At 48.4% G+C, this 15,953-nt stretch overlaps 1 protein-coding gene across 1 annotated transcript; it reads left to right on the top strand.

Annotated features, from left to right (window-relative positions):
• LOC105995842 (protocadherin-16-like) lies at positions 1 to 5,895 on the top strand (the record flags this gene model as incomplete). The annotated part of the gene is made up of 2 exons (XM_013029716.1): positions 1 to 1,899; positions 5,800 to 5,895. Coding segments are annotated over 2 exons (1,995 nt in total), but the record flags the coding sequence as incomplete, so codon positions are not given.
• Positions 5,896 to 15,953: the final 10,058 nt, after the last annotated feature.

Here is a 15,953-nt window from a genome sequence, read left to right as displayed (position 1 = left end):
GGCGGCGGCCCCGGGGCGCGGCGCGCCCTGCTCGGGCTCTGCGTGCACGCGTGGCTGTGGGCGTCCTCGGGCTCCTCCGCCCAGGTCTTCAACCTGAGCCTTTCGGTGGACGAGGGCTTGCCTGCGGACACGCTGGTGGGTGACCTCCGCGCGGCGCTGGAGGCCGCGCAGCCGCAGGGGGCAGTCGGCTTCCTGCTGTCCGAGGACTCGGAGGACTCCCCGCTGCTAGACGACTTCCACGTGCACCCGGACACCGGCATCATCCGCACGGCGCGGCGTCTGGACCGCGAGCGGCGCGATCGCTACCGCTTCGTGGCCGCCACGCTGCTGGGCGCCGTGGTGCAGGTGGAGATCCGAGTCAACGACGTGAACGACCATTCGCCCCGCTTTCCGCGCGACTCCCTGCAGCTCGACGTCTCCGAGCTCAGCCCGCCGGGCACCGCCTTCCGCCTGCCAGGTGCGCACGACCCGGACGCCGGGCTGTTTGGCACGCAGGGCTACAGCTTGGTGCAGCCCTCGGAGCCCCCCGGGGACCCCGAGGGGCCGTTCTTCCAGCTGCGGTACGGGGCTCCAGGGCCGCCACCCCCCGCGTCGGCGTCGTCGCCGCCCCTGGAACCTCTGGACTTGGTGCTCCTGCGGCGTCTGGACCGAGAGACGGCGGCGGCGCACGAGCTGCAGATCGAGGCGTGGGACGGCGGCAGCCCGCGGCGCCGCGGCCGCCTGCGCGTGGAAGTGCGCGTGCTGGACGAGAACGACAACGCGCCGGTCTTCCAGCAGGACGAGTACCGCGCCGCGGTGCGCGAGGACGCCCCGCCGGGCGCCGAGGTGTGTCGCGTGCGCGCCACCGATCGCGACCTGGGGCCCAACGGGCTCGTGCGCTACCGCCTCCGCGCCCGCCCCGGGCCCCGCTCACCGGACGGCGACGCCTACTTCACCGTGGACGAGCTGAGCGGCGCCGTGCGGGTGCGGAGGCCTCTGGATCGCGAGGCGCAGGCCTGGCACCAGCTAGTGATCGAGGCCCGCGACGGGGGCGCCGAGCCCGAGGTCGCCACGGCGCGCGTGTCCATCACCGTGCTGGACGTGAATGACAACCGGCCGGCCATCCACCTGCTCTTTTTCACCGAGGGAGCCGCGGCCTGCGTCTCCGAGGGAGCCCGACCTGGTGACTACGTGGCTCGCGTGTCGGTGTCCGACGCGGATGGCGACCCCCAGAGGGAAGAGGAGGCGTCCAGGGATCTGGGCCTCGGGGGCGGGGGCATCTCGCTGTCCCTGGAGGGCGGGGAGGGTGCCTTTGCGCTGCGCCCCGGGGGGGCCCCAGGAGTCTTTTTCCTCTGCGTTGAGGGGCCCCTGGACAGGGAGAGCCGGGATCTGTACGAGTTGCGACTGGTGGCGACGGATGCGGGGTCCCCACCCCTGAGCACAGAGGAGACCCTGCTGCTCCGCGTCACTGACCTCAACGACCAGCCGCCCGTCTTCAGCCAGGAGCTTTACCGGGCCTCGGTGTCCGAGGCCGCCGCCCCTGGCACCGCAGTGCTGTGGGTCAGTGCCTCGGATGCCGACGAGCCGGGCACCGATCACGCCCGGCTGCGCTACGCGCTCGTCCAGCTCCAGGCCGGCTGCGAACCCGAGGTGCCGCCCCCCGCGGCCGAGTGTAGACCCGCCTTCGCCATCCATCCCGAGAGCGGCGCGATCAGCACCGTCCGGGCTCTGGACCGCGAGGCCCAGGAGGAGGTGGAGCTGAGGGTGGTGGCCCAGGACCTCGGACGCCCCCCACTCTCCGCCACCTGCCGCGTGCGCATCACCGTGGCCGACGTCAATGACCACGAGCCGGTGTTCCCGAGACAGGTGTACAACGCGACCCTCGCGGAGCATACCCCGGTGGGACACTGCTTTCTGCAGGTGAGTGTGGCGGGCCGGGGGAAGGCGCGTGGGCATCTGCCCAAGGAGTTGTGCCACGCGTGGTTATATATCCCGGGTGCCCCGGGGTGTCGATTTCCCCTCCTCTGCGAGGTAAATCCCTGTGATCAGGGAATTTTTTGTGCCAGGGTCCTGACTGCGTGAGCACTCAGGCGCCTCCTACTGCATAGGACATCTGAATCTTGATTGTCCTTATTCTCCATGCTTTGCACCCAAGTTGATTGGGGAATGAGCCAAATAGAGCTCAACAGACAGGGCTTCTGAGCGCCACAGCGAGCCATCCAGGCCCTACGGCAGTTTCCATAAAGGAGCTTTTGAAATGGCAAGTATTTGTGTTTAAAAGTGTAATTATCTTGACTTTCAACCAGGGACTCCTTACACGTTTTGTTTTTGGAACTTGCAAGCATTGTGTGAGGGCCTGATACGTGTTCATTATCATCCTCTGGCTTAAGAACCTCCCTGATATTCTCAGGACCTGGGCTCTATATCTTGTTTTGTGTGTGTGTGTGGCAGGTGGGGTGGGGGAGGCATGCAGTACTGGGGATTGAACACAGGCCCTTGAGCTCTCATTCGGATTTTTCCCTTAGAGCTGGTGCTCTACCACTTAAGCCACACCTCCACGTGTGGCCTTTTGGTGGTTAATTGGACGTTAAGTGTCTCCCAGACTTTTCTGCCCACATTAGCTGTAGTCCTCAGGTCTCAGCCTCCTGAGTTGCTAGGATTAAAGGCTTTAGCCATCAGTGCGTTGGCTGCCTTACTTTTGTTTTGCTGGTTGAGAATCCTCTGTTTTAAGAGGGAGACAGACCTGGAGTGAATTCTGTTAGTTCCAACAATATTGCATTGAATAGAGTTCAGATACATGGATTTAGGTGTACCGCAAAGGAGACGGAGACACGAGAAGAGCAATCAAGGATGTCCAATGTCCATGGATAGTGTCTGCCATGGATTTCTACCAACTAAGTCCTAACAAGTGAGAGGCTGGACTAGCTGAGTCCCAAAATTTCTTCCATCTGGAGGCTTCTTACAGATCTTATAAAATTGTATACCAGGGCCTGGGAAGTTGGCTCAGTGGTAGAGTGCTTGCCTTGCATGCATAAGGCCCTGGTTTGATTCCTCAGTACCACATAAGCAGAAAAAAGCCAAAAGTGGTGCTGTGGCTCAAGTGGTAGGGCACTAGCCTTGAACTGAAGAGCTGAAGGACAGTGCTCAGGCCCAGAGTTCAGCCCCCACAACTGATCCCCCCCGCCCAAATTGTATACCATGGATGCATATGAGGAAAAAAAAATTCAAGTGGGTTAATTGTGGCTCTTGTGACTAGAGACTACCTTCAGGGTTGTTTTAAATTGTGAAATGGGTCCTCCATGAGGTGTGTGTCTATCTTGTTCCCATGACTGGGGGCAGTGGATCCTCTAGGGTGGGTTGACATTGTAGGAAATGCATGTCCGCCAGTTGCACAGAGCCTTTCTGTGTTGCCAAGTGTTCCTACAGTATTATCTGTCTGGAAATGTCAGGATTTAGCCCTTCAAGGTTTGCAGAAGCTCCTTCACACACTGGGCCCTGGTGGCCACCCCGTAGCAGTTGTGTGAGCCTTCCGTGTCTCATCTAACCACCTCTGTCCCCTGAATCCCAGAGTGAGTGCCACTGAAGTGTTTGCCTTCTTTGTCTTTATTCACTCCATCTTTCTTTCTACAATTTTGCAAAAACTAACCTCACCTACTCTTTGAATCTCAAGGCTCTGCTTAGTGCCAGTGGGCATGTTCTTTACAACTGTACTTCTTTTTTCTTGTTCTGGGCCATTCTGCCCTTTTAGAACTCACCTTCTCCTTAGTGTCTGTCTGTCTTCCAAAAATCAAACAACAGAAGAGTGATAAACAGCAGGAAAAAGTTCTTTCCTACATTCCCTGGAAAGGAGAACCATGCTACCTAATTAAAACACAACCTGGAAACTGCAGGATTGTTTAGGGTCAGTTGTTCACAGACAGAGCCACAGAGCCAACTATCATGCAGTCATTGGTGGAATCAATATAGCACATCTGTCTGTCTGTGTCTATCTCTGTCCATCTGTCAGCTATTTCATGTATCATCTATCAAATCTGTGATCTATCTGTCCATTCATCCACCTACTTTCTGGTGGGGATCAAACCCTGGGCCTTGCATCGTGTCTTCCTGCTGTGTCTGCTTAGGCTGGCTTAGAACTCACAATTCTCCCAAGTCTACCGCCTGAGTGGCTGGGATTACAAGCCAGTGCCCCTACACCTAGGCTAATATCTCTTTGCATGAATTGCTTATTTTCAGTATTTGTTAGTTGTGGTGTGGTGACTAACACAACTCTGCAGGCATTTGCCTGGATCTCTTAACTCCTTGCTCCGTACCTACCCTTCTGTACACTGTCCCTTCTCCACTCCCAGCCCTCTAGAGGCAGCTGCTTCCATCTCCTGTGATTTTCCTGGTGCAGACAGAGAGGGATTTCTATTCAGAAACACTCCAGTTCCAGTGTCTGACCAGGAAGATTTTCTTTTTCTCATATGACTGCCTGAAAGACTAACTTCAGCCTTTAGACTATGACTGTGCTCACTTGCAGCCTCTCCTGAAAACAGTAGCAACTTCAGTGTTCAGGCATGAGCTACACATATGCAAGAGCCAGCTGATTCTTTCATACTCCCTCAGATGCTGTGGTAATTCACGCATCTCTCCACTGAGTCAACAACCACCAATGGACAAATATTTATTGAGTATCTGTGAAATGACAGAAAGTGGCGTAGGTACTGGGGAGACAGCAGTGAGCAAATGAAGCAGGGTCCTGTGCTAGCGGTGCTCTGTCTTGTGTTCTGCATCTCTCTCCCTTCCCGAGCAGGCCATGTGACCATGCGTGCTAGCCTCACTTCTTGATTCCTCTTCTGACCTTCCTCTCCCTCTACACTGAACCTGCTTCTCAAATGCATCTCTGTTCTTCTCCTCCACATGCAATAGACTGTTCGTGGTCACAGCCTCCCTCCTGCTCCCTGAGGCATTCTGGAGGGTTGCCCACCCACCCCACTTCCTCTTTCCTGGACGCATCTTCTGCAGAGTCTTTTGTCTCATTGCTGTCCCCTTCTGTCCCTCCCTTGACCATCCTTTGGAGCCAGAGCACTCTCCCTGTGCTAGAAGCATCTCCAAAGGCTCTGTCTTCCTCTCATATCAATTCTTCCTTCACTCTCTTATATAATCCCAGAATTTCTTTCTCTTTTGTTTTTATAATCTCCATTTGGTCAAACTCCCTTACAAATTTCAGACTAACCTTTCTCCATCGGCCTTTTTAATCAATCACTCTGGGGCTTGAAGTCATGGTTTCACATTCTTACTTGACTCTACCACTTAAGCCACATCTCCCCTCCCTCCCTCCCTCCCTCCCTCCCTCCCTCCCTCCTTTCCTTCCTCCCTCCCTCCCTCCCTCCCTCCCTCCCTTCTTTCTTTCTCTTTATTCTTGGTTGTGGGGCTTGAACTCAGGGCTGGGCGCTATCCCTGAGCTCTTTTGCTCAAGACTAGTGCTCTTCCACTTGGAGCCACAGCTCTACTTTTGGTTTTTGAGTGGTAAATTGGAGACAAGAGTCTCACAGGTACTTTTCTGCCCAGGCTGGCTTTGAACCGTTATCTTCAAATCTTAGATTCCCAAGAAGCTAGGACTATAGGCGTGATCCACTGGTATCTGGCTGCTTCTGGCTTTGTTTTCTGGTTAAATGGAGATAAGGATTTCTCAAATTTGTCTGCTTGACCTGGCTTTCGCTAGCCTCAGATAATCGGATCTCAGCCTTCTAGGTAGCTAGAAGTGAGCTACCCTTTCTCTAAAGAGCAACTCTTTCTCTTCTTCCCCTTTGTCCTCCCCTTCTTTTCCCCCTTTTAGAGCTCATGTCTACTCAAAGCACTTTTGTCCAAATCAAACAAAAACAAAATGAGACAGAAGAAACAAAATTCATTCCTAGGTTCCCTATAAGGAAATAGTAAAATACATAGTAACCGAATTGTCCCCCATCCCTTTGCCCCTGTCTGTCAGTTCTTTTAGGAAACTCCTGCTTTAGATAAAGTAGCTTTTCAAAAGATGTGTTTACACTTTTGCTGCATGTCAGGGTGTGTATTTGCTGTGTGCTGGGGTGGTTGCCTTTTGCATTGTTGAAAACTGTGAGAATATAAAGAGGAAGGTCATGTCCTTTGTCCATCCCTTGGGCAGAGAGCTGGCCTTGAGATTCCAAATAGGCCGTGGGAGAGAACAGCTGGCCATGTGTATTTGTTCACCTTGTGGTCTGACTTTGAGGAGCCCATGGAGGGACCATGATGGGAAGGCCTGACCCCCGCCCCCCCACTCTGCCTTGGGACCTAGAAAGGGGACTACTCCCCTCCCCACTTTTTTTTAAAGTAATCTTCAACAGCTTTGCCTCAGCTGTACCTTGGGAAGAGAATTGAAGTACTGTAAATGCCCCCTAGGGGGTGGTATGCTGAAAGCCAGTTTATTAATCAGCGTTAGGTCCTGTGTCTAGGACTGAGCACTGTTGGTGGAAGGAATGAGCAAGAAACTGAGCAAATGGGGCTCTTACGAAGAACATGGGCACGTTCTTAATATTGCTTATTTCTCTCCAATTCTGACCACAATACATGGCAAGGCCTGGAATATTTATTGTATCTATCTGTCCTTTTCTGATGCTCGCTGGCATGATCCTGTTCCGTCCGCTGTCATGTTTGCCTACCATCCCTTCATCCTGGGGAGCTTGGCGTCCTAACTCCAGGGCCACTCCTTCCTCTCTGGGCGTCTTATTCTGCCCAGCTCCGTCCTTAGTGTTCCTTACAGTGCCACAGTTGTTTCCTTGTGTTAGGAAAAACAGTTGATTGGGGGTACCATGAAAGGGGGGTAACATTTACTGGTATTTGAGTCCTTTGTGGTCTTTAGCTTCTTTATATACTAGATGATCATTAGCTATTAAATTTTACTGAAGCACTACATAGTGGGAAAAAAATCTTAATAGTAAAAGTTAGACCTAGTCAAAGTTTTACTGTGTGTGTGTGTGTGTGTGTGTGTGTGTTGTGTGTGTGTGCGTGTGTGTGTGTGTGTGTTTGGTATTGGAGTTTGAATCACACTTCCTAGGCAGGTGCTCTGCCACTTGTGCCACACCCCTCAGCTCTTTTTTTAACTAAGTTAATTTGGGGATATGATCATGTATGTATGTCTAATTTGGCCTGCTGGGCTGACAGGCGTGTGCCCCCTCACCCAACTGTTATTGGTTGAGATGGGGGTCTTTTTAACTTTATGCCCACGCTGTCCTTAAAATACCATCCTCTCTGCCTAGGATGGCTGGAATTACAAGCAGAAGCTACCATTCCTACATGGTGTTTTTTTCTCTCAGCATTGGGGTTTGGATTCAAGGATTCATCTTTGCTAGTCTCTTGCATGACATTTCTAGCCCTTAGTGTATTCAGGGCTTTTGTACTGGTACCAGTGTTTGAATTAGGGCCTCGCATATGTGCTTGGCTTTTTTTTTTATTCACAGCTGGTGCTCTATCACCTCAGCCATACCTCCAGTCCAGCCTTATGCTGGACTTAATAGTCTCGTGGACTTTTCTGCACAGGCTGGCTCTGACCCATGATCCTCAGATCTCAGCCTCCCGAGTAGCGAGGATGACAGGCGTGTGAGCCGTTGCTTCCTGTCTCTTCTGTTATATTTTATATGTTGTACAGTATATCCCTTTGTCTCCTCCCATGAAATCAAGTCATTAGTTATTTCTATTCACTTTCTAGAAGTTAAAACTTGTGTTTTCTATTTTAAATGATTGTAGTGATTTTTAATGGTTCAGTATGTGCTGTGATGGCATTGGTGACTTATTTCACCCGAGAGCCTCCAGCAGGAAAATACAACCTGTGCCAAGAGCAAGAGGGGCTGGCAGCGTAGCTTTACTTTCCTCGATGTGGCAGCAAGGACCGAGCGCAGCAGAGCTCCTCCTGGGGGGTTACCGTCCCTCCGAACATCCTCCCAGCATGGCGACCCTCCTTCCCCTGCATCTTCACCCTACCTTGAAACTTCTTCTGTTCTTCCTTTGAAGTAACTCTGCAGAATTAGCTATTGGGAAGGATCTGTTTTGAAGAGATTAAACATAATTGTGCCGAGAGATGCTGTTTGATTTTGGACAGTGGTCTGGCTGGGGTTGTCTCCTGTCCTGTGTGTCTGCATCTGGAGACCCAAGGGAAGTTTGTGTTTACTGAAGGGTTGTCTTGTTTAGCGTGGAAGCATGTCTGTTGTAGGAGAAACGGGCGAGGAGGTGAGGAGCGAGCTCAGCACATGCACTGTTGGTGTTCCTTTGAAGGTAAGATTCTTTGAGGTCTCTACAAAGGCTCCTGTGTTCCATGAACACAATCAAAGCCCTGTTTTCGAGTGCAGATCAAGTTCCTGGAGCCAGCTTACAAGGATCTCTTACGGCACGTGTCCCTGTAGAATCGCATTGTCTTGTGGATGTCTCTCTCGCTTTCATTGCCTCTGACAGGGTCCAGCATGAGGAGAGGTGACAGGACACCTGATAAAGTCATATCTCACAGTTCCCAAAGAGACAGGCTTGCTTGGTTCCGTTAAAAGTGCAGGTTCCATTAAACATATAGATCCCATATTTATTACTGTGTATTCTTTTTTTTTTTTTTGGTTGGTCATGGGGCTTGAACTCTGGGCTTGGGTGCTGTCCCTGTGCTCTTCAGCTCAAGGCGAGTGCTCTACCTCTTGAGCCACGGTGGTTTTCGAGTAGTTTTTGTTGGAGATAAGAGTCTCAGGACTTTCCTGCCCGGGCTGGTTTTGAACCGTGATCCTCAGATCTCAGCCTCCTGAATAGCTAGGATTACAGGTGTGAACCACCGGCACCCGGCTCTTAATACCACAACATGAGCTTAATAATTTTACCTTGAGTCTTGTATCTTCATACAATTTTGCTTTATGCTAGTACGAGTACTCGAACTTGGGAACTGGTGACTGGTCTCTTAGCTCACAGCTGGTGCTCTACTACTTGAGCCACAGCTCTACTTCTAGTCCCCCTCCCTCCCCCCTCCCCCCCCCCCCCCCAGGGGAAGGAGATGGTTAATTAGAGTCTCACAGGTTTTCCTGTCTGGCCTGTCTTTGGACTTCAGTCCTCAGATCTTGAGAGTAGCTGGGATTACAGGCGTGAGTCACTGGCGCCCACCTCCTGTCCTTCAAATGAGTAGAGGAAGAGCACACTCCACACACTGGGGAGCAGCCCTCGCTGCAGCTCCACCATGTTGCCGCTTTGACCTTGGCCTCTAGCCTCTAGATCTGTGAGGAGTCAACACCTGATATGAAACCATCCGTCTGTGGAGTTGTGTTATGACAGCCCCGGGTGATGGAGGCTCCAGGTGCTGTCCCACAGCCCTCTGGCAGCGGTTCCCCCCTTTCTGCCTCTCACTTGTTCCTGAAAGCATCATGGCCATAGGAGGCCTTCCTTCACCAGTAAGCATCCCGGATGACCACGGCTAGTCACTCCGTCCCGCAGACACTCATAGATCATACATACCATATAGTAAGTCTCATTGGAAGCACGCCTTGCCCAGGAAATTGTTTGGTCTTGACTCTTCTTGCAAGCTTCATCAGTGATGGCAGAGATCTGCCATCTGTTGTCTTCAGTGATCGCAGGACAGGCTGTGGGCATAAAAGCTGCTGGCTTTGGGAACTGGGCGTGTTACAGGTAGCTGGGAGGCGTGTCTAAAATCTCTCATACTCCCAACCACCTTCCAAAAATGCTCTGCTCATGAAACATCTGTCCCAACTCATGCAACGGGTAATGCGACAGGTAATAATAGTCTCTCTCTCTCTCTCTGTCCTGTCTGTCTTTTATGCTATAATTTAGTACCAGACACAGCTTCTCATTTCAGGAAAAAAAGGGGCTCTTTCTCAGGGCCTCTTTTCCACTGTCAGCATGTGAAGCCTGAGAGGGTGCATAGGTTAGCAGGCATATTACAGAAACTCATTTCTGAAATGTGTCAAGTTAGTGGTTCTCTGTTGAGCCTCTAGCCCGGCTGGCAAAGGCACGCAGGCTTCTCAGTTAGCCAGACATAATCAATCGGCTAGCTGTTTTGCTTGAGAAGATGGCAGTATTTTAACCTTTCCATTGACTCTGTCTCTAACTCGAAAAAATAAACAAACCAGTGCAGAACTTAACCAACAGGAATAATTACAGGAGATGTATTTCCACTTGCATTTGGAAGAAGGCCAATCTGGTAGAGCGTTTTTTCTCAATTCTCTGAAGCAGAATACAAATTGACTTATTAATAATCATGTGCTCGGTGGGAGATTGCAGAGAAGCTGAGTTTTTTGCTTTGCATTTAAGAGAGATTTGAATTATATTTCCTTTCTGATGGAGAGGTAAAAACATGAAGGTGGAACAGAGGAATGGGGTGCCATGTGCATGGCCAGGTCCATCTTGTGATGGAGAGGTTAAGTCAGGTTAAATAAGCCTATCTTTGTGAATATTTATTTATTGGTTTGTTTCTAGTGCCGTTAGTGGGTCTTGAGCACACTTTTTAGTTCAGTGCTGGCACTCTACCACTTGCATCCATTTCTACTTTTGGGTTTTTGCTAGTTAATTGAAGACAAGACTAGATATGTGTGCTCAGACAGGCTTTGAACTGAGATCGTTTAGATCTCAGCCTCCTGAGTAGCTAACATGATAGGCCAGTGCTGAGCTTGACCATTCCTTTTTCTTTCTTTTGTGAATGATGTTTATTTAGTTTTAGTATTTCACTTTCTTTTTATTGTTATTATAAAGGTGATGTACGGAGGAGGGGTTACAGTTATGTGAGCTGAAGCGAACATTTCATTTTGAACAATATCAGCCCTTCTCTCATTCTCTCCCAGTTTTTCCCTCCTGTCCATACCCACAAGTTGGATAGTTCATTTTCAACATAGTGTCTAGTGAGTATTACTGCTGTATTTGTCCACCCTTTGTCCCTCTCTTTCTGTGTCCCATGTACCCTCCCAAAGGCAGATAAACGAATGAAAAAGACAAAAAGGAAAAAAACAACAACAAAGAAAAAACCCTTTTTTGTTTCCATTTCCTGGAGGTTATTCAAGGAATACTATTTTATATGATCAGATGTGCATAGGCATTGAGTCTTTGTGTTCTCCTAAGAATCCCCTCCTTCGCTCTCACTGAAGATGACTACTTAGAGTCTTGTGTAATTTTTTAAAACCATTCAGTGTGTTTACTTGTAGATTTAGAGGCACATTCTAGCGATGGGAACACCATCGCAATCCATTCCTCTGGCCCTTTGCAATGTGTAGGACATGATTGCTATTCTCCACTGTGTGTCACGAAAGACCTTCTGCCGCTTCTGTGACTGCAGTGTCGTACCGTACACCAACCTTTCTTTACTCCCTGGCCTCAATTACTCCCATTCCATTCTCACCTTCGACGGGATCAAATTCCAAGTTCCATGGATGATATCATGTAGTACCTGTCTTTCTTTGCCTGTCTTATGTGACTTAATGTAATGATCTCCTCTGCTATTCGTGTTGTCACCAATACAGGAGTCCCATTCTTTTTTCATGGGTGAATAGTACGCCATTGTATGTATGCACCATGTTTTCTTTATCAGTGGACAGACACTTGTTTTTATTTTGTGGCTGTTGTGATAATGCCACAGTGGACATAGGAATGCAAGTCTCATTTCCTTGGGATATAGACCCAGTAGTGAGATTGCTGGATCATACAATAATTCTCTTTTTCTATTTTGTTATGTTTTTAGACAGTAATGGAATTTGAATTCAGGACTTTGCACTTAATAGGCAAGTGTTCTACCACTTGTGCCAGGTCCCTAGTCCCTTTTGCTGTTTCAGAAAGCCTCTTGTGCTTTTCTCATGGACGATGAACCTCCTGTCTGTGCCCTTTGCATAGCTGGGATTGCAGGCATGTACCACCACATCTAGCTCTATTTTTGTTTGAGTGAGGAACCTCTATCCTGCTTTCTGTAATGGCTGTGCTAACTTAACATTCCCATCAACACGGTGCAAGAGTTCCCTTTGCTCTCATTTGTTGTTGCTGTCTTTTTTTTTAGGTGATAGCTCCTTATGATTTTGATTTGCACTTTCCTCATTTGCCTTTGACTCTGCATGGTATAAGCTGGGATTGAGCATCACTTTATTCAGCTAGAGAATGGGATAATCAGAGTCACTCTGAAGGCTTATTTTGAGAAGCAAAGGTCGTATGTCTAAAGCATTGACAAATTTGAGGTGTCTCTCCCACGTGGTGACATGTGCTCCAGCAGACATTGTTCTGAGTCTTGCTTTTACTGGCCTAGGTGATTCTGCATGATGCATCATGGGAAAGGTTTACTGCCCGAGGAAAACAAAGTGAGCCCTTCATCTGCTGGGTTCATTTTCCTTATTTACAGTGATTTACTTTTCCTGCCCCAACATATAATGAGATTGGACGAGGTCATAAATGACACAGCCTAATCCTGAGAAACACCAATTTAAGATGTGCCACCTAAATGTAAGATGTGTGACCAGTTCTTTCAAGATGTCAGCACCTTAAACTCACCAGCTAAGTAAATTAACTCTTAACTTTATATTGCTGTCTGAGGATAATTTATCACCTTGGTGGAGATAACTTGATAGAGAGGTTTTTTTTTTTTAAATTTATACTGTCTGTGGTTATAAGATCCAGAGCTACCCTGAACTGTCAAGCCTTTAAATAGCATTTTTCTCCTTTCTGATTCAGCTTGTTTGATGTAGTAACTTTAGAGCAAATGTTAGAATGTATACAAGTGCTGGGCACTGGTGGCTCATGCCTGTAATTCTAGCTACTCAAGAGGCTGAAATGTAAGGATCATGGTTCTGAGCCAGATCAGCCAGAAAAAGTTTGTGAGACCTTTATGTCCAACTAGCCACCAGAAAACGGAAAGTAGACTGTGGCTCAGAGTGGCAGAGTGCTAGCCTTGAGCACAAAAGCTCAGGGACAGTGCCCAGGCCCTGAGTTCAAGCCCCATGACTAACAAAAAAAAAGTGCATGAGTTAAGTTTCTTTGATATTTGTAAGGAAGACAGAAGTCATTTTTCTCATTCCCTTGATGAAAAATCACTAACATGATAATTATGATAAGGTAATAGTAGCTTAAAATCATAGTAATACACTAGCCTTATGATAATTGATACATCAGAAATAATATAAATGATAACATAGCTATTAGCTTCATTGTTATTTTTTATAACTTAGAGAAAGTTGACAAATACAATATTAATTTAAAAACTCACTCTAATGAATGTCATTTTCATTGTTATTTTGCTGGTATTGGAGCTTGAACACAGGGCCTTATGCTTGGCTTTGCTTGCTCACGGATACTGCTATATTCTTTGGGCCAGCCTGTAGTTGGGCATTTTGCTGGTTGTTGGAGATGGTGTCCTGAGAACTTTTCTGGCTGAGCTGTCTCTGTACCACAGTTCTCTGGATCTCACCCTCCTGAGTAGTTAGAATGACAGGTGTGAGCCCCAGCACCTGGCTAATGGCTAACTTCCTGCATAAGAAAATATGCTGACAGGGGCTGGGAAGGTGGCTCAGTGGTAGAGCGCTTGCCTTGCATGCATGAGGCCCTGGGTTTGATTCCTCAGCACCACATAAGCAAAAAGAAAAAAGCCGGAAGTGGTGCTGTGGCTCAAGTGGTAGAGTGCTAGCCTTGAGCTGAAGAGCTAAGGGACAGTGCCCAGGCCCAGAGTTCAGGCCCCACGACCGGACCCCCCACCAAAAAAATTATTATTATTAGTGGTAGTACTATTAGTATTATTATTGCTATTTTGACTGTTCTGGGGCTTGACCACAGAGCCTGGGTGCTGTCTCTAAGCTTTTTTTTTTTTTTTTTTTTGCTCAAGGCTGGCACTCTACCACTTGAGCCACAGCTCCACTTCTGGCTTTTTTTGGTGGTTAATTGGAGAAAAGAGTCTGATGGTCTTTCCTGCCCAGGCTGGCTTCAGACTGTGATCCTCAGATCTTAGCCTCCTGAGTAGCTAGGATTACAGGCATGAGCCACCTGCATCTGGCTACTTTATTTTTAAAAAATTATCTTTAAGGAATTTTACAAAGGGGTTTCAATTTAACCTTTCAATTAATGAGTACCATACATCTTAATCAGTGTGAATTTTTAACCTTTTAGTGAGAAAGTAAAGTGTAGTCAGTCCTAATTAAAAAAAAATCCTATCAATGCCTAAATTTTTTAGGGGAAAAGCTAGAACATCTGAGTCTGTTGCTCCAAACAAGTGTTGTGTATAAATGGTTTAAAAATACACCTCCAGCATTAGAATTTGATTGGATGTGTGCTGCTATGCCAAGTTAATGCCAGGGTGACCCGCATGGTGAAGATTACTGTGATTGAAAAGCTGACAGTTGAGTCTGTTGTCATAGTAAGAATATGACAGTGTTCATTTCCAGGATGTTTTAATTATTATGAGATTTAGAAGAAGGCAAATGTCAGCAAGATTCCTTTCATTGTCCTGTAATCACAAATGCTAGACTTGGACAAGAACTCGGGTACAGAGAATTACATTCATTGTCAAGGGAATAAAGGCTACAAGAGAAAAGAGCCTCAGAAAGCTGCGGATTATTTACATATGTGCCACACTGTTGACAACAGGCCAAAGAACTCTTCTGTGCTTCCCTGTCCTGAAGCGTCACTGCCATGTTAATTAATAACTTCTTGCAACTCCAGCCACCTTCTTTGCCCAAAGCTGTGCTGGAAACAGCAAGTTGTTTTTGCTAGACTAACAGCCATAAGGCAAGCATTGTTTGTAGTGTGATCTGTCATGATATCAGTGTCAATAAAGATACCCGTGTAGTTTTCAGAATAGGGACAGTGGGAGGTTTGAGTTCCCTAGCTATCGGCTCTGTCTGCATAGTGAACATTTATTTCTCTTCTCTGCCTTGGTGGCACTGTGTGTGTGTGTGTACGCACGTGCGTGTGAATGTACCAGTCTTGGGACTTGAACTCAGGGCTTTTGTCACTGTCCCTGAGCTTCGTTCAAAGCTGGTACTCTACCACTTTGAGCCACAGCTTCACTTCCGGATTTCTGGTGCTTACTTGGAGATAAGGGTCTCACAGACTTTCCTACCTGGGCTGGTTCTGAATTGTGGTCCTCAGATCTCAGCCTGCTGACTAGCTAGGATTGCAGGTATGAGCTAGCAGCACCTGGCTGGTGCTTTTGTCTGTCATCTCTTCTGAAGATTTGGCAAAATAAGACTCTAAAAGCATTCTCTGAAGACACAGCAGGGTGGAACAGGAGACTTTGTTCCTGTGTCAGCTACTGGCTTTAGCTCTGGGCTGGCAGAGGGGCTTGCTCTCCATCAGGGCTGTCTTTCTGAGTTCATGCCTGTGTGTCTCAGCAGGGCCGGTGGACATGAAATCTGAGCCTGGATTTAAGAACTGAGCAGTATAAGTTTGAAGGGCCTGGATGCTGTCCCCAGCTTCTTTTACTAAAGGCCAGTGCTCTACCCCTTGAGCCACAGCACCACTTCAGGGTTTTTTTTCTGAATAGTTTATTGGAGATAAGAGTCTCATGGACTTTCCTTCCCTGGCTGTTTCAGATCTCAGCCTTCTGAGTAGCTAGGATAACAGGTGTGAGCTGCCAGCACCTGGCTGCCAGATAAGTTCTAAGATAAACCCTCACACAACCAGAAATGTTACATCTTATACCTTGTGTGGAGAGGGAGGCGTAGCGGAAGCAGCCCGGAAACCTTTCACACCAGCGACACATGCTGTCACATGAGACGAACATGATCAGAAACACATTTCTTTAAAAACAAAACACAACAAAAGCCACCCATTTAATGCGGGATTAAATCACACACATGAGCCTCCACAGATGCTCACCAGAGGCAGGCATCTTTATACGAGCAATTGTGTGGCTTGTAGGATCCTTTGCACACAAAACTGGGCTGTCGGGGACCCTGTGGAGTAGACCCATTTCTCTCTCTCTCTCTCTCTCTCTCTCTCTCTCTCTCTCTCTCCTGGGGCTTGAACTCCAGGCCTAGGTG

The sequence above is a fragment of the Dipodomys ordii genome, unplaced genomic scaffold (genome assembly GCF_000151885.1).
Source record: "Dipodomys ordii isolate 6190 unplaced genomic scaffold, Dord_2.0 Scaffold122, whole genome shotgun sequence".
In the NCBI taxonomy this organism is placed as follows: domain Eukaryota; kingdom Metazoa; phylum Chordata; class Mammalia; order Rodentia; family Heteromyidae; genus Dipodomys; species Dipodomys ordii.
This window is presented reverse-complemented; position numbering and strand designations above follow the sequence as displayed.